At 51.1% G+C, this 17,761-nt stretch overlaps 6 protein-coding genes across 6 annotated transcripts; all 6 read left to right on the top strand.

The window, feature by feature from the left end:
* Positions 1-271: 271 nt before the first annotated feature.
* On the top strand, positions 272-1,339 carry NFIA_009640 (uncharacterized protein; the record flags this gene model as incomplete). Its single annotated transcript, XM_001264180.1, has 1 exon — positions 272-1,339. One exon carries the CDS (start codon positions 272-274, stop codon positions 1,337-1,339), a length of 1,068 nt encoding a protein of 355 aa, XP_001264181.1.
* Positions 1,340-3,814: 2,475 nt separating this feature from the next.
* Positions 3,815-5,808, top strand: NFIA_009630 (uncharacterized protein; the record flags this gene model as incomplete). The annotated part of the gene is made up of 3 exons (XM_001264179.1): positions 3,815-3,846; positions 3,898-4,108; positions 4,159-5,808. 3 exons carry the CDS (start codon positions 3,815-3,817, stop codon positions 5,806-5,808), a joined length of 1,893 nt encoding a protein of 630 aa, XP_001264180.1.
* Positions 5,809-6,332: 524 nt separating this feature from the next.
* Positions 6,333-9,125, top strand: NFIA_009620 (putative anaphase-promoting complex component Cut20/Apc4; the record flags this gene model as incomplete). Its single annotated transcript, XM_001264178.1, has 7 exons — positions 6,333-6,582; positions 6,635-6,977; positions 7,045-7,600; positions 7,651-8,385; positions 8,438-8,504; positions 8,558-8,707; positions 8,767-9,125. 7 exons carry the CDS (start codon positions 6,333-6,335, stop codon positions 9,123-9,125), a joined length of 2,460 nt encoding a protein of 819 aa, XP_001264179.1.
* Positions 9,126-10,816: 1,691 nt separating this feature from the next.
* On the top strand, positions 10,817-13,920 carry NFIA_009610 (karyopherin beta; the record flags this gene model as incomplete). The annotated part of the gene is made up of 8 exons (XM_001264177.1): positions 10,817-10,856; positions 10,979-11,037; positions 11,120-11,926; positions 11,986-12,831; positions 12,885-13,217; positions 13,282-13,519; positions 13,573-13,681; positions 13,734-13,920. The coding sequence occupies 8 exons, from the start codon at positions 10,817-10,819 to the stop codon at positions 13,918-13,920; spliced, it is 2,619 nt and encodes an 872-aa protein (XP_001264178.1).
* Positions 13,921-15,234: 1,314 nt separating this feature from the next.
* On the top strand, positions 15,235-15,902 carry NFIA_009600 (40S ribosomal protein uS8; the record flags this gene model as incomplete). Its single annotated transcript, XM_001264176.1, has 2 exons — positions 15,235-15,367; positions 15,643-15,902. 2 exons carry the CDS (start codon positions 15,235-15,237, stop codon positions 15,900-15,902), a joined length of 393 nt encoding a protein of 130 aa, XP_001264177.1.
* A 440-nt stretch (positions 15,903-16,342) lies between these two features.
* NFIA_009590 (phosphoglycerate mutase family protein) lies at positions 16,343-17,543 on the top strand (the record flags this gene model as incomplete). Its single annotated transcript, XM_001264175.1, has 4 exons — positions 16,343-16,411; positions 16,436-16,749; positions 16,806-17,369; positions 17,435-17,543. 4 exons carry the CDS (start codon positions 16,343-16,345, stop codon positions 17,541-17,543), a joined length of 1,056 nt encoding a protein of 351 aa, XP_001264176.1.
* Positions 17,544-17,761: the final 218 nt, after the last annotated feature.

The raw sequence follows: 17,761 nt of genomic DNA, 5'->3' as shown, positions 1-17,761 counted from the left end.
GGAATATAACGATAGAATAGTCTTAGTCTGCCTTGTATATGCCTTCATTGTTCGTGATAGTAAGGGTCATGAGTAGATATAAGAAACTAGTATTCGCACCTATGCAAGAGAATGAACAATGAGATCATTAGTTGACAGGCCCATAGAACTGTGGTTGAGACTGCCTGTTCAGTGAGTCCTGACTTCATTCACAACCAAGGAAACGGCATCATACTTTCCCTCCTTTGTGGGCCGATTGCATACCACCAGCATCATCCAGAACCCCATCTCAATGCCGCTTCTCTTTGGAAGATTCAAGTCTCGATCTCCTCCCCTTCCTCATTCTCCTGTTGAATCTCTCGCGCCGGAATCTTTACAACACCAGCAACCACCCGCGTATACTATCAACGACAATCCAGAACTCACAATGGGCCATCGTCACTCCCGCGTATCAGGCAGCTCAAGCACCTCAACCTCAAGAATGACCACCTACCAAGGAACCCAGTCAACCCCCCACAAGGGAAACACCTACGTGCAAACCCGCAACGTCGACGTCTGGTCTCCACCTCCCTACACCCCACAAGCATCAGCACCAGCCGCACATACCCCCGGCTCGACAGCCTCCTTCACCAGCAGCACAGGCGACTCACCCTACGCCTTCCTCCGCGAGTTCGACACCATCTTCGTCGTCGACGACAGCTCCAGCATGCTCGGGGCACGCTGGAAGGAGGCCGAGGAGGCCCTGGCGGCCATCGCGCCCATCTGCACGCGGTACGACCAAGACGGAATCGACATCTACTTCCTCAACCACCGCCGCGAGGCGACCGCCACTTCCACAGGTGCATACCACAACATCACCACCGCGGCAGACGTGCAGGAGATCTTCAACAGCGTGCGGCCGCGCGGGCCAACGCCCTACGGAAAACGGCTGCTGCAGATCCTGACACCGTACCTGCGGCGCGTGGAGAAGATGGCGGCCGCGACGGATGAGGATGGGAACCTGCGCGATCCGGCGAGGTTTGTGAAGCCGTTGAATATCATTGCGATTACGGATGGGGTGTTTACGGATGATGCGGAGAGTGTGATTTTGGAGGTTGCGAAGCGGTTGGATGCGTGTCGCGCTGTGCCGTGGCAGGTGGGTGTCCAGTTCTTTCAGATTGGGGACGATGAGGGGGCGAGGCGATATCTGGAGGATCTGGATGATGAGCTGGGGAAAATGGCTCAGGAGGTCAATCTGAGGGATATTGTTGATACGGTGCCGTGGAAGGGGAGCCGCGGGCAGACGCTGAGTGCGGAGGGTATCCTCAAGTGCACGATGGGTGCTGTGCATAAGAAATACGATAAGCGGAAGGCGTTTTAGCCAGTTGTGTTTTCTTGTTTGACGAGATTGCTACGTGGTGGCTCTTTGCTTTGTTATGTTATTCAGCTTGAGGGCGGCTATTGTGTTTCCAGCTTGGACTTGGCGCACCTATCTAATACCTCTACCTCTGCTAGACGCGTGAATGAAGCAGGCAGATTTTGCCGTTTATTTTGGCCAGGACATTCCAAGAGAGCCAACGGGCTGACAGGTAGGGTAATCATCCCAGACAAGCTCATCCCTCACATGTGAAGGGAGTAGACTGAAACGCGCCGGAGTAAGCGCCAGGCTGTTCGAAGATGAGCAGGATCCTGTTCATATTGAACTGGCAAAGTAATCAAACCAAGTTGGTGTACATCTGAACACATATGGAATAAGGCAAAAGGAAGAATCTTCCGTACTCGTATTGCTCGAGGTTTTGGTTGAGTCCATTCAGCCACCACTAGAGAGCGGGACCCATCCGCCGTCTCTGGACTATTGAAGACGATCCATGGGAATCAAGATCACGATATTCCTTCAACTCACAACCTTCGGACATACATAAGCGACTTGTAAAATCGCACGTGATATCAATCCTCCGCAGGGTGGACAGAAACATAATTGTCGGAACCGCCGTGGTCGGCTGTTTCTGACGTGTCCGAATCTGCCTCAATCTGTTGCCCAGCACCGAAGCACACTAAGAGCGTACCTGCATGGCCGTAAGCGCCAGGAGGATTTCAGTGTGTGCGGGGAATCCGACTGGTCAGTTTGGATCTGGATCTGGATGTCTGCTGTCTCATTAGTCTATCTGGTCTGTTTAAGGATCGGTGAAACATGCGTTAACTAGCTAAGCAGTCTAGAGTCGGTCCGTAATCCGGATAGCGTTGGGATTGATCCATCAGGACTGGCCAGTGAGACATCGCGGACAAAACCTAGTCTAGTTCACTTGACTTTGTGGTAGACTAGATCGCAGTGACGAGTCTTTTTGTTCGTCTTGGATTATGCTTGGAGAATGATTGTGTCTACGTCGAGTCCTTCAGGTAGGCATGTGCCCCTGGTAATATGGTATGGAGTACGTATTTTGCCAAGGTTTGGCTCATCGGATGGAGTATGGAGGACCATAGATCGATATCTACAGTAAAGAGCACACATGGTTTTTCACGTGGATCGTATGTTATTGATCATTTTGTGAAGTTGACTGGTCTGCTCAACGATAGTAACGCAGTCTAATGGTTATTAAGGGTTGATTTCCTGTGCTAGGCTAGGGTAGTGGCTTTTAGCAGTACAGGAGTAGCAGGCTTGAGCTGACGATGTTCATAATCTCCACTATTCGGTCAACCACATGGCTGGCTGACTGCATTGTTGTGGCTCTACTGCTGATCGCATTCAAAGGAGGGTTATCAGTCATCAGAATTGGGATAACTAATACGGAGTCCTATGTAATAATGGCGTTATACGTGAGACCATAGTCCTAGCAGCCTATTATTGGACTCAACAAAGGGCTTTACTTTCAGCTGAACTCTGTCGGTCTCGCTCGGCCGATGACCGAATATTGAAAGCCAGCCTCTTAAGGTAATTAAGTTATCATTGCCCTGTGGTCGCCATTTTTCACTAGTCTGAGTAGTTTCTCTCATCTCTCCAATCCTTTTCTCCCTCTTCAAGATTCGACGCTCGGTTTCCTTTCCCCCCTGCAGATATCGGCCTACAGGGCTGTGACGTGGTTCTCGCAGCAGCCAGTGGATCCTAGCTTATAATCAAGGTGCATTTTTCTTGTCTGTTGATTGTTTACGATGATGGCTCAAGTTTTGATGGTTATTATTCCTCACGTCATCTATTTTACCTTCTATTGATGGCCGTCCCATCACAACGGTCAATTTTTGATTCTCTTCTTTGGTTTCTGTTGAAGATTCTTAAGCACTCAAAACAATTTTTCCCCTCGACCTGAAACCACAACAACTGCCGTAAGCGCTGATATACTGTCGCCGTTTCGTCGATCCCTTTCGCTGGCGCTTCGCATCGTCAAGCCCATTGGCGCTCGTCGCTCCGTTCTCTGTCGCCCAGGAACATCCAATTTCCGTCATTGTGGTCGTCGCGGCTACTGAGACGCCAGCTACAAAGCGTCACAGCCGAGCTTGTCTGTCAGGTACCATTAATAGCTTCGCATTCGGTCTAAATTCTGTCAATTCGACGGCGCAGTCGGCCCCTGATACCGACCTCTTGGATCTCATAAGAAGCAAACGGACAACCGGCGAGATTCGAAACGTCGAGGCGTTTTTCTTTCGTTCAGTTCGCCTTCACCAACTTGCGCTGTCTGGGCTGGTCCTAGACAACGGACAGTCTTTCATTCTCTTCGACTATATATGATCCTCGGATCGCCTGGAATACTTGGGACTTTTCCTTCATTGAACTTGCAATTCAGCGTCAAGCAGTCCGGCATATATCTTCAGCGTTTCTCTACTTGTGTTTGTTTATTCGGCTATAGCGATATCAATTGCGATCATGTCTTCAACAACATTGATGACCTTCTTGCTGTAAGTTCCCCTCAAACAGTCCGCTTGAACCTGAATTGACACTCCACACAGTACTACCAGTCCCAATGTCAAGTCCGTCAAGCTGCTCGGGTCATGGGATAACTTCTCGAAACCATATGCCATGGAAAGGGATCGCCGTGTTGGTCCAGGCCATTGGAGAGGATGTCACACATTCACGGACATAGTTTGTGACGGCACTCCCACTCATCAGACCCCAGCGCGGTCTGGTGGACTCAAGATGGGTGGTACTTATTGGTATTATGTGGGTACTTCCACCTGTTAGTCATGACTCGAGACTGACGTCCTAACTAGTACTTGTTGGACAACGATGTCGAGTATTATAACGAAGCGGAACCAGTGACGTCGCTTTGCCCGTTTCTTCCTGGTCAGCCGCTCAATGTGCTCCAGGTCCCCGTCATCCTTCCAGACACACGGCCTACACATACCTTTCAAGACAGTTCCAGCTCCAGGAAGCCTGATGTACGGACCATGAACCCAGAGGACAAGTACATGAACCCACGGCGGCCGCCAAAGCCAAAGCTTCCCCGTCTCCGTACATCCCCGCCACTACTTCAGGCGCCAACCCCGGCTTGGTCCTTCAATACATCTCCTCTGGGAGCATTGACCAATAGAGCGACTTCCCAGCCAAGCAGCTCAGTAAACAAAACACCCCGAAGTTCTAGCTCCAAGGCTGCTCGCTCGGTGTCACCCCCCAGATCGAGAGGCCTTCGGGCTGCAATCCGGTATCTGAATGCTTCATCTCCCGACCTCAGCAACACGCACCACTCCGACGGGGAGCTTAATACGAAAGTCGAAGATGCCTCTGGGGTATGCCGCACCGGTAGTAGTGGAAAAGGCCGCTTTGACTTTCCAGAGCAATTTTGCCATGGCTTCAATACGGCCTCGGCCGCCAAGCATGACGAGCACTCCCTTCACCCAGAAGGCCTTTTCTTCCGCCGACCTGTGTCTGCGGACCATGAAACCCCTCTGACAATGTCCATTCAGGATCGTCGTGCATTGAACACAAAATCCATGGAGCACTTGTCGTGTAAGAGTCCTCTAACTCTTGAGACGCAGCCCGACAATACGAGCGCGAGCGAAGAGTGTTCGTCAAAAACTTTTTCATATATGGCTGCAGAGCTGCTAGCAGCCTTAGAGTCGCCGTCATTCTTGAGGACGGCCACCATTCCCGATACTACGACGCCTACGCCATTCACATACAAAGAAAAGCGGCTTCCTACGTTACCCAACTCGCCCTCGTCGGTGATGGATGAAGCCCTGCGTGATATCGACGCCCGCGAGAGGGAACTCGATACCGAGAACCTAGGAAGTCGCTTTTCTGACTTCACTGAAACGGAAGGCTCCGTTGTCGGCAGCTCCTACTGCGAGAGAAGTCACTTTTCGGAATGGAGTACAGATACAGAGATAATCTCTCCCGAGTCCATGACCTCCTCTTCCACTTTCAACAACGAAAACCAGCTGTCCCGCAATCCCGGCGACGCGGAATTTTCAGACCAGATTGTACCCTCCTTAGCCTCGGACACGAGCGATCCAAACACTCCTCACCTGACAGTGAATTCGAAGTCGTCACCCGCGACCTCCATCGCGGGCGATTCACCTCACTTCAACCTTCCTCTCCCCCGCTTGACGGTGTCATTGTCTCCGTCTGACCTTGACATGGCAGGTCTCGGTATTGAAGACATGTACAACGTGGAGAGAGACCCCAAAAGACATGCAGCTTTCTTCGGTGCCATGAATGCTTTCGAGACGCTGGGTCTGGTGAAAAGTCCCGACGCGTCCACCACCGAGTTTCCGGATCATGTCAAAAACGACACGGCTTCTCTTACTGACAACCGGGACGTATCCAATCGCCTTAGTCGTGCTTCTACGTCTATGCTGGATATGTTGGACGAATTGGCCTATCTACGGAACGTGATCCAGTCTGGTACTGCCAAGGAATAGAATATCGGTGGTTTTAATGTGAACAATGCAGGCATTGTAGCAATTGGCAATTTTTATATGCAGGGAAAAATATATTCTAATGGACGATTTTAAAATACAAAATTCCGAATATAATAGAATGTACACAGTGCCTACCTAGACAGGTCAGAACCTAAGTTGGTTGGAAGAAATATATTGTTCGTCTAGACGTTGACGCAGAATTTTGAAACACTTTGTAGATTATCTGATACGCCGTACTATGAGTGATTGACCACAGGCTTCTTGTTCTCGCTTCTCTTCTGAGCTAAATGACCATACTTGCTTCAGTCCGATGAGATAAGAGGTATATGTTGAGTTACCAGTTCCCTGGCTGAAGTGCAAAGCAACGCGACAAACGCGTGCCAAGCATCGTCGGTAAAATACCCACTCCAGCATCCCTCCAACAACTACAGGAACAACCTTGACATAGTCACTAAGAACCTACTCATTCCGCCTAACTCAATTGTTCTGTGTTATCAGAGGATGGATTAAAATAAACTATAACCATGGCTGAAGAGGTCTTCAAGCCACAGCTCACGCCCGTGGGCGAAAAGTCACTGCCGGCAAAATGCAAGGCAAGCACGCTGACCTACTGTCCCACGATGGACCTGATCGCCCTAGTCACAGAGGATGAAGAGTTACGCGTTTTCCGGCTGAACGGGCAGAAGGTCTTCGGGGGGTCATTCAAGGGAGATCCGTACCTGGGCGAGGACGAAGCAGACGGGGAGATCCGAGCGGTGAGGTGGAAGGATAATGGTCATTGTCTCTTGTTACTTGAACCATGCGATATTTTGCTGACAAGGCGCAGGAAATTTACTGGCGGTTGCTTGCGCAGATGACACCGTCCGGTTGATCAGCGCGTACAGTGGTAAAACGGTGCACCATTACCCTGCGGATCAGCCGGGCGCTCACGCTCAGCCCGTCAGCATCACCTGTCTGGGCTGGGGCGTCAACTTTACAGATAGTAAAGCTGCGCAGCGCCATCTGCAGGAGGCTGCGGGGCAGCTCACCGTCTCGGATCTGCTGTCGCCAGATACCCAGCCGTCCAAGGCGGCGGCGCTGCTCAAGGCTGATTTGCCGCGGGAGTTGGCATTGCTGGATATCGAGAGCTCCTTGCCGAAATTGAGTACGTTGCCTGCGACGGGAAGCGAGTGAGTATTTTGCTAGATGGTTTCGGGTTCATTGTGGTTGACTGCTTGCTAGTGATGACGTGTTTAGCTCTCGAGCGTCAATCGATGCGATTTTCCACTCGTCCTCGAAAAACAGTAATGATGCGGTTGATGTGCTGCTGGTTGGGTTTGATGATGGGACTGTCCATCTGCGTATCTTTGACTGCTTCGAAATTGGCTCGTTTAAGATCGGGATATCGGACGGCGGTTCGTCTGCTTGCAGAATACTCCAGCATGCGTCGCATCCATTGAGCTCAACGCATGCGTTGCTGGCGTCCGCGTCGACTCCTGGCTCTTCTGGTGGACTGCATCTACTCACTATTGATCTTCGCTTTATCACTAGATCGGGTCGGTATCTGTCGCTTCTGGCCTACAAAACCACCCAGTTACAGAATTTGCTCCGTTATATCGGCCAGGTCCAGAGGCAGATTGAGCTTGAGTGGAAGAATGCGCAGGAGTTGCCTGCACGATACATGCGCAGTATCAATGAGGATCTGAAGGATAAATGCCATTGTGACTTTGTCACGGCCGCTTACCATCTGGTGGTGACGGGCGATTGCTTCGAGCCACTGAAGGAATTTCTGGTAGATATTGTCGGCGAAAGGGTATACACCTTCCTGTGCTTTATTCCGAAACGCAGCTGACAATGAAACAGGGACATAAACGTTGGGAAAAGGCTGTCTCAAGCGGCTATGAGAATGTCCGACGCCTGACGCACGAGTGTCTACTGCCCGCACTTGAGCGATGCGAAGTGCTGCTTAGTCGACTTATCGGCCTATCTCGATTCCAGAAACTCAGCGAAGTGCTGGGCTTAGAAACCAACGACCTCAATGCGAGTGTCGAGACGCTTGATTGTCTTCATCTCCTTTGTCACCAGATCCTTATCAATGCTAACGAGGAACTGGCTCAGTTCATCGCCTTCTCCCAGTGGCTTCGACATGAAATTGATATGCAGACTGCGGAGCCCATGTCACAAACTCTGGATGAACTTATGGAGAAGACAGACATGATAGATTATCCACAGACTCTGAAATACATTAGAGGCGCGCTAACCAAGAGCACACTCCAGCACTTTATCCAGCAGCTTCCCATGATGGGAGTGCCTGTTGCTAAGCCTTCTGCTACATCAGACAAGTGGACGGCTGCAGATGACCGGCCCTTTTACGACACATTCAAAAAGCTTCTTGAACAGCTGAATCAGGGCCAAAACAATGCGAACCCTCCGGAGCTTCCCAAGATGAATGACTTGACAAAGCGCTTAGGACTACAGTTTGAAAAGGTCTTTCGGCAAATAGCGATAACACAACGCAGAGGCATCTTGCACCGTTCACCTCTTGCTCTTCATCCGGATGCCGATCAGGAGGTTATTGATATCACAATGTGCTCCGAGGTAAGGGTATTGATTCGACTAGATGCGTTACTGCTAACTGGATCAACACTAGAATAGTGAAGATGGGACGGTTAGTGTTATCTATATCGCCGTGAGATCAATCAAGTCACATCATCTACGTAAGTTTGTCCCTTCCAATCAGCTTGATGAATGCTTACCCTTGTGCTCCTAGTCTACATCTACCGTGTTGTGTCAGACTCCGAGAATGGAGTCAGTTCTACCCGGCAAATCTGCATAGGAGCACTGAATCTGCAGGAAGGAGAAATTCGCCAGATTCAATTCGTGCAGGACGATACCATGATGCTCCTTTGGTCGAATGACAGTATGTATGAACCTCGCACGCCTATTTCGCCAGCTGCTAACTGCCCTTGGAATGAGTAGAAGGATCTGCCTATCTGCTGAACATCCCGTTTCAGCCCGCATCCACGTTCGATAACGAAGGAGCCTTCAGCTCGCCATCTCCTTTCTTCATCACCTACAGCGACAAGCTGCTTGACTCTACCTCACCTCAACCCACAATAGATGCTACGACACTGGACTTGTTATCGCCGCATTCCACGCACGCGAGCCTCATCAAGCATGCCTTTTCTCCGTCCGGTCAGAAGGCCAGACCCTTGCGGTTCGACGTCAATGGACGAAAAGGTCGCCGGGCGATCTGCGTCTTGTACGGCGATGGGTTGCGGTATGAAGTCCTGGACATGGATGCTGAAATGGCTGATGAGGATGAGGACAGTGAATAGATAGCATAATCATGACTTAATGAGAGCTTCGCAAGGCTGTTCTGTCATGAAGAAGGCCATTCAAATTCATGTTTCATACTAGTTAATCCACAGAGTATGAGGGATGGTTTCACCGTGAGACGCATACGCATTCCTGGTTACATCAGTGGCCATCAGGTCGTACTGATTTAAATTCTACATTCTATGATCCATCGAAATACTCGATATGATTGCGAGTAGGGAGAAATGCGATACTCCCAACCTATCTATCATATTCAATACTTTCTTTCTTCTTACAATCACTGTTGTTCTGTTTCGTCCAGTGTGTACCTCTCCACAGTCAGAGTTTGAATTTCTTCCTTCTCGAAACAATCCAAAATCTTCTCAGCCCCATCAACCAGTGGATCTCTTTCAAAATCCCAAACCAATCCATACAGAATCTTCAGTCCTAAGTCCAACTAGTGTGTGGATTTGTGCGCTGATTGGGGTTGACACCCCGACGGGGGAAGCGGTCGCCCGGGCCAACGCAACCACTGTGGAAAATGATCCTCCAACGCAGCAAAATGAAAACAAGCAAAGGAAGAATTCTTCCCCCCCTTGTGTTTACTCTTCAGCAGTGGTTATGTAATAGGGAGGGGCAAGCCACAATACGTAAGTACCTGAGGTAGTAAGGTAGAAGAGTAAAGTACGGTAATGACGAAAGTGACTTTTAGGCCTACCTGGTAGACCTGCGGAAAACAGGATACAAAGAGTTTCTTTCTTTAGACGTTACAGTGAAAAAGAATGAAAAGTACTGTCAGTCAAGTGATAGTTCCCTCCCCTGCAGTTATTTAATACTGCTGCTGCTGCTGCTGTCTGTCATGGTGGCTGAAAGGGACGTAAATGTGCTATCACGTGACAGCTCCATTCTCGGATGGGCGGCGACCGCCCAATGGTAGGCCACAGCGTTGACGGCAGCTCCGGGCAGCAGCCCCAAGTGCGTCTCAGCGTCCAGTAACGACACTGGATCTCTCTGTAGGTGTAAGGTAGGTACAGAGTCCAGAGTACGATCAAGTATCTATCCTTAGCCTTAGTCTACTGGTCCAGCATCATCTGTCTCCATACCATTTGGCATCAAAAAGAAAGGAAAATATCCCAGAGGCGAAGACAAAAAAAAAGAAGAAATCAGCTTTCTGCCCCTCTATCCTCTTCCCTCGCCTTTCCGTTGCCTTCACTTCTCTCTCCTCAGCCTTATATCCTCCAGAAAACTCGCAGAAAACCCAAAGCCTACCAGAACTATCCGTCCTCCACCCCACTACAGACTACACTACCCATCAAGCATCTGCCTGTCATCAAAGGTTCCTGGGGGGTTTTTTTGTTCATAGCTTTTCTCCCTTTTCCTCCCTTGTTCTGGCGTGCATTCACCACATCTTCTGGTCCACTGTCTGGTCTCTTCTCCGACCCGGTGCATGCCTCGTCATATCCACAAAAACAACCTTTTTGCTCTGAACCTCCAACATCGTTTATTTTTTCCTCCCCTTCTTCTTTGACTCTCAACTGTCCACACCAAACACTCCTTTTTGTTTGTGGACAAGTCTTTTCTCTCGATTCTTTATAACCCATCCTGGGTCAAGTCAACAAGCGATTCTTATCTTTCTCTTTCCCCCGCCTTTCCCTGTCCTCGTCTTCTCTATTTCCCTGTGATTCTGGGTGCGATTTCCGCTTAAGGCAACATGAACGTCACTCAAGTGTTGGAGGGCACCCTGTCGCCAGGTACGTTGCCCACCGTTACCCCTCTGTATTATACGAAAGATTTTCTTTCTTTCGAATTCTACCTAGATATCATTCCATACGAGCATCGGAGACTGACTTTCGGCTGCTTAACTCTATAATAGATGCGACGACTCGTACAAATGCTGAACAACAACTCCTCCACGCGGCGGAGGTGGACTTCGTATGTCCAGCCAATCCTTTCCCCTCTCTCGTTTGATACTCGACTCCCCAGTTGCTAATATCAACCTTGCTGTTTCTTATAGGCCGGTTACCTCACTACCCTTGGCCAAGAGTTGGCGAACGAAAGCGCCGCTCCGCACATCAGAACCGCCGCCGGTCTGGCCTTGAAAAACGCTTTCACTTTCAGAGATCTCGCCAAGTTAAGGGAGGTACAGGAGCGATGGATTTCGGGGATCAGCCCCGAGGTAAAGGCACAGGTCAAGGAGCTGGCGCTCAAGACTCTCGCTTCCAAGGATGCCAGGGCCGGCCAGTCTGCTGCTCAGTTCATCGTTTCGATCGCCGCCATCGAGCTTCCCCGTAACGAATGGCCAGAGCTGATGAACCACCTGGTTCAGAGCGTTGCAACCGGCACCGATCAGCTGAAACAAGCCTCCCTCATCACAATTGGTTTCATCTGCGAGTCGCAAGATCCGGAGCTGCGGGAAAGTTTGGCTGCCCACTCTAATGCCATCTTGACGGCCGTTGTCCAGGGTGCCCGGCGCGAGGAGCCCAACATGGACATTCGCAATGCCGCCATCAAGGCCCTCAGTGATTCGGTGGACTTTGTGCGTTCCAACATGGAGAACGAGGGCGAACGGAACTACATCATGCAGGTTGTCTGCGAGGCCACGCAGGCCGATGATCTCCGTGTCCAGGCCGGTGCTTTCGGTTGCCTGAATCGGATTATGGGTTCATACTACGATAAGATGCGTTTCTACATGGAGAAGGCTCTCTTTGGCTTGAGCATTATGGGCATGAAGAGTGAAGAGGAAGACGTTGCCAAGCTCGCCATTGAGTTTTGGTGCACCGTTTGCGAGGAGGAAATTGCCATTGAGGATGACAATGCCGCGGTTCGTTTTTTCCTGCTCATATCTCTGTACCGAACACAACTGACACTTCTTTCTTCTAGGCCCAGGCCGAGGGCGCCACCGAAATCCGCCCGTTCTTCAACTTTGCCCGTGTCGCCTGCAGAGAAGTTGTTCCTGTCCTGTTGCAATGCATGTGCAAACAAGATGAGGATGCCACCGAGGACGAGTACAACATTTCCCGTGCGGCTTACCAGGCCCTGCAGCTTTACGCTCAGTGCGTGCAGGGTGATATCATCCAGCCTGTCCTGACCTTCGTCGAGGAGAACATCCGCAACGAGGATTGGCGTCATCGTGATGCCGCAGTTGCTGCATTTGGCGCTATTATGGACGGCCCCGACCCTAAGATTCTGGAGCCTTTGATCAAGCAGGCACTGAGTGTTTTGATTAGCATGATGGAGGATAGCTCCATCCAGGTCCGTGACTCTACGGCCTACGCGCTCGGGCGCGTTTGTGACTTCTGCTCCGAGACCCTTGACCCTGACGTGCACCTACAACCCCTTATTACTTGCCTTTTCAACGGTCTTGCTAGTAGCCCCAAGATCGCCAGCTCTTGCTGCTGGGCTTTGATGAACGTTGCCGATCGGTTCGCCGGTGATGTCGGTGCTCACACCAACCCACTGTCGAAGCACTTCCAGGACAGTGTTAAGTCCCTCCTTACCCTCACAGAGAGGCAGGATGCCGACAACCAGCTCCGCACCGCTGGATATGAGGTGCTCAACTCGTTCGTCACCAACGCCGCGAACGACAGCCTGCCCCTGGTCGCGACACTGTCCGATGTTATGATCCAGCGTCTGGAGCAGACCGTCCCCATGCAGCAACAGGTTGTCAGTGTCGAGGATCGTATCACCCTCGAGGAGATGCAAACCTCATTGACCAGTGTACTCCTGGTAAGGATTCCCGATGCGCCTCGGCGGGATCTCCATTACTAACTTGTTGGCAGGCTATTGTTCAGCGTCTTGAAACGGAGATCAAGCCCCAGGCGGACCGCATCATGCACGTCATGCTCCAGGTTCTCTCCACCGTTCCCCCCAAATCCAGTGTTCCTGACGTGGTGTTTGCCACTGTGGGTGCTATCGCCAGCGCTCTGGAGGAGGAGTTCGTCAAGTACATGGAATCCTTCACTCCTTTCCTATACAACGCTCTCGGCAACCAGGAAGAGCCAGCCCTCTGCTCCATGGCCATTGGCCTGGTCAGTGATATCGCCCGTGCCTTGAACGAGAAGGTCCAGCCTTACTGCGATGCTTTTATGAACTACCTGCTGAACAACTTGAGGGTAAGACATCAAGGATGAGACGATGCCGAATTAGAAAGAATCACTGGCTAACCTCGCATCACAGAGTGCTACCAATCAGCTTAAGCCCGCGATTCTCGAAACCTTTGGAGACATTGCCCAGGCTATCGGGACTCAATTCGATGTATACTTGCCTGTCGTCGCCCAGGTCCTTCAGCAGGCATCGGCCGTCACAGCCAGTACCGACGTAACTATGGAAATGCTTGACTACATTGTCTCGCTTCGTGAGGGCATCATGGATGCCTGGGGTGGTATCCTTCTGACCTACAAGGGCAAGCCTCAGGGTACGTAGCGATATCCGATTGATCACGCTTGACTTATGCTAATAATGTCGCAGCCGCTCAGCTCCAGCCCTATGTCGAGTCAATCTTCCAGCTCCTCCACATCATCTCTCAGGACATGAGCCGCAGTGAGGGTCTTATGAGGGCATCTATGGGCGTTCTTGGGTATGGCTTCTTTGTTTCCACCTTTTTGACTATTTTTCTAACGACCTTTCAGCGATCTCGCAGATACGTTCCCCAATGGAGAGTTCGCCAGCTTCTTCCGCAATGACTGGGTCACCGCGCTTGTTAGGGAGACTAGGAACAACCGGGAATACAGCCCTCGCACTATTGACACCGCTCGGTGGACACGCGAGCAGGTCAAGCGTCAGGTCAACATGTCCACGGCGGCTGCCATGGCTTAAGCGCGTTCTAACCCGGCCATGCTACACAACCCTTGCTGTTAGGACACGGCTCCCCTTGCACTGAAAGCACTTTCCAAAGGTGCTGCATGGGAAGTGACGCCGAGCCCGTTGCCCCTACCCTTGATGTGAGTACAGTTCACTGAGGGCACTGAACATCAGCATGTACATGTTGCAAGCTACTTGTTCCTATCCATGAGCGCATCGCACGTCGGCACTCATGGCTAACCCCTTACCCTGATATGATCGAAGTTCGTTTGAGCTAATGTATCACGCCCCTACGATCCGATTCCTCAACCTTTTTTACCTTGTCCCTCCCCTATTCCTAGTCCCCCAACCATGCAGGCATCCGCTGGGCACACTGTTCCCCTTTTCGGAATCACCCTTCACCTTCACATTCACCTTCACCCCTGTTATTTATCTTCTGGCCTTCCTTCCCTTCTCCCCACTTTATTACTAGCACAATTACCCTTGCCTCCTGTTCCTTTTTCTTTTTTCTATGGCGGTTTTAATTAGACCAAGATTCTCCCTAGCATTTTTGCGAACGTCATGTATGCCCCAAGAAGTCATGTAACCCCTTTCAAGAGAAACATAGCGATGAATCCCTTTTGACACTGAAAGTCCCGTATAATCCTGCCCTTTCTCACAGTGAAGTGTGATGGAAAAATCTGTATAGAGGAAATGATACATTAATAAACGTATGAGTAGCCAACATATTCTCGTGTAGGCTGAATTGTGCTGTAATATTTTCTGCCATATCACACATTCTCTGGTTGCCTTTATGCCTAAGGCACTAGATGGGATGCGGATACTATCAGCACGTGACTGATAAGGGTACAGTAATGGAAACCCTAAGCGCGCACAGCCGCGAAAATCTCACCGTCTTTTTCTTGCGCCGAGCTCGATCCTGAACCAACCTCCTGTCCTCACCAACGCCGTTAATTCGACCTCGAGGTATGTTCTGCTTGCTGTCTTCTATTCATTTGCAGCCCCCCAGCTAGTCTGGGAGAGCAATCACCTTCTCGTTTTTGGCTTTCTTGTCTCAATTTGGTCAAAATGGCGACCGAGAACAAAGAAGTCAAAAGATGCAGGGTGATACGCTTCTCTCATCACGACACGGGCTTAAGAACCCCTGGGGGGCACTCTTTGCGCTCGAAGACTACTGGTGGCTGACTGGTTTTCTCTCTTCCGGGAGCAAAAATTTCTCCAGCTGGGTGGATCCCGTGCGGTGAGAAATTTGCTTCCCTAGAGAGTTTCGACTTATAGATACCTCATTTCTGCATTTCCTCGATTTGAGAATCTCAATCAACCGTCAAAATGGTCAAGACTTCCGTCCTCAACGATGCGCTCAACGCCATCAACAACGCCGAGAAGGCCGGTAAGCGCCAGGTCCTGATCAGACCTAGCTCCAAGGTCATTGTCAAGTTCCTCAGCGTCATGCAGAAGCACGGTACGTTTTGTCTTTTTGCCTTCATACCATCATGAGGAAAGGGAGGAGGTTTGGAAACTTGCAAGATCTGTGGAGGACAACACCATTCGGGCTGATAACTAGGCGGCGGTTTCGAATCTTAACCCACTCTACAACGTCTGCCCTTTAAGTGCCCGATATATTGAAGATTGTTTCATTGAAACATGTGAAGATCTTACAAGTTTCCAAAACTCTTTTTTTTCTTCGTGTTTGGCAGCTTTTAAATCTTCGCTACATCCTTGCTGACTTGCTACCAGGCTACATTGGCGAGTTCGAGGAGGTCGATGACCACCGCTCCGGCAAGATCGTCATCCAGCTCAACGGTCGTCTCAACAAGTGCGGTGTCATCAACCCCCGCTACCCCGTCCAGCTCCCCGACATCGAGCAGTGGGCCGTCCAGCTGCTGCCCTCTCGTCAGTTCGGCTACGTCGTCCTGACCACCTCCGCCGGTATCATGGACCACGAGGAGGCTCGTCGCAAGCACGTTGCTGGCAAGCTCCTTGGCTTCTTCTACTAGACAACTCCATCAGAATTGAAATAAAAAGTTTTGAGGTCTTGTCGGTGTGTCGGAAATAGCTTGGCTTGGGTTTGATGTAGGAGCGAGGAAATGCTCGATGGTCGAGGCGTCTTGGCGAGCAGTTGAGGATAATACCCTGACAGAAACGCCATAGATAGTTTTACTGGAGTGTGAATCTTGCACCTATCTCAATTCAGTCAGCTATTCTCCATCATTCTAGGCCATGTGCTGTAGCCTGTAAACTTCTAGATGTAGACACATCCGGACCGAGGTTCATATGCACCGCCTGGCAGCCCTGGCTTTCGGTTAGTTCCCCGCAATTGTCCAGGGGATCGAAGACTTGTTGGTATTCCGAACACAATATTTCTGTTGTAGTTGCCTTTATCATCTGCTTCTCAACTGCTGCAATATGCCCTTGGATACAATATATCTAACACGCCATGGCGTATGTAACTCAAAACTCCCTGAACCCCGCCCCCGGATTCAAAACACCCATTTCCATCCAGATAGTGCACTAACAACATCTCCTCCAGCACCGCCTCAGTTGGACGATCGACTACAAAACAGGCACATACAGAGCCCAATTCCCAACTCCAACCGGAAACCCCGCCGACCCAACCCTAACCTCCCATGGCGTCCGACAATCGCACGAACTGGCCGCGCACATCGCAAGCCCAGGGTTCCAGCCCAAGCCGTTCCGCGTGTACTGCAGCCCCTTCTACCGCTGTCTGCAGACGATCCAGCCAACCGTCGAGGCGCTAAAGGCAAAGCAGCAGCAGCAGCACGAGGAAAGCAGCGACATCGACGCCTGCGCGGACTTTGACGTCAGGGTCGAGAATGGGATAGGGTTGGCACCTACCTTACCACGGTTATTGAAGATACACTGTTAATGAGAGATACAAGGGAATGGTTCGGCCCAACCTCCTTCTTCGAGCATCCCTCCCCCGCCACACCGTCAACCCTCCACACCCACTTCCCCAGCATCCTCCCGTCCAACCCCTCAAAGCACAACCCGCACCTCATCCCCTCCCCCCGCGGCGAGACCATCGCCCAGCTGCACGATCGCCTCGCCACCGCGCTCGCAGGCATAATCGCCGACGTGGACGCCGAGATCGCGGCCCTGGAGGACTCGCAGCGCCCCGACCAGCGCACCAGCAAGGCGCTGCTTATCTGCTCGCATGCGGCGCCGCTGATTGCCATGGGCCGGGCGTTGACGGGCGCGATGCCGAAGGATAGTTCCACGGAGGACTTTTTTGTTTTCACGGCGGGGTTGAGTACGTTTCGGAGGAGGGGAAACGAAGTTGGTACGGCTGGGGTTGGGGTTGAGGCGTTGGCTCCCGGGACGAAGATCCTGCGGGCTGAGATGAAGGTGCCGGATTGGCGCGGTGGGAAGGGGGTCGGGGGTGGATGGGACTGTGTGAAGAATGGGGACTGTGGGTTTCTCAGTACGGGGGCTGAGAGAGGCTGGTGAGTACTTCCTTCGACCGTTGGGTTGCAGTGTTTGGGAAGAGGACTAATGAGTCGATGGATAGGCATTTCAATGGAGAGGAGTCGTTTGATACGGGACCGATGGCGCCGCCGTCTGAGGTTCCCACCTCCCCTCAGCATACGTCGGCAGAGAAGCTCGGCCTTAAGCTGTAGATGGAAGATTAGTGGCTGGTAGAAGAGAATCTCCAGCAGATATCTTAGACTAGGAACGTTGAACCAACAGGTTTTGATCTTTACAAACTAGAGAAGAACACAGTACCTGTTACGCAATTTCAACTGAGGTAAACACCATCAATCCATTCGACGTATGTGCTATTCTACATCAGAATAAACAAAAAATGCAGGCTAGGTAAAAACGCTCATGCGATAAC

This window comes from Aspergillus fischeri, genomic scaffold (genome assembly GCF_000149645.3).
Source record: "Aspergillus fischeri NRRL 181 1099437636249 genomic scaffold, whole genome shotgun sequence".
NCBI classification, from domain to species: domain Eukaryota; kingdom Fungi; phylum Ascomycota; class Eurotiomycetes; order Eurotiales; family Aspergillaceae; genus Aspergillus; species Aspergillus fischeri.
Note: the sequence above shows the minus strand (reverse complement) of the source record. Positions and strands in the feature narration are given on the sequence as shown.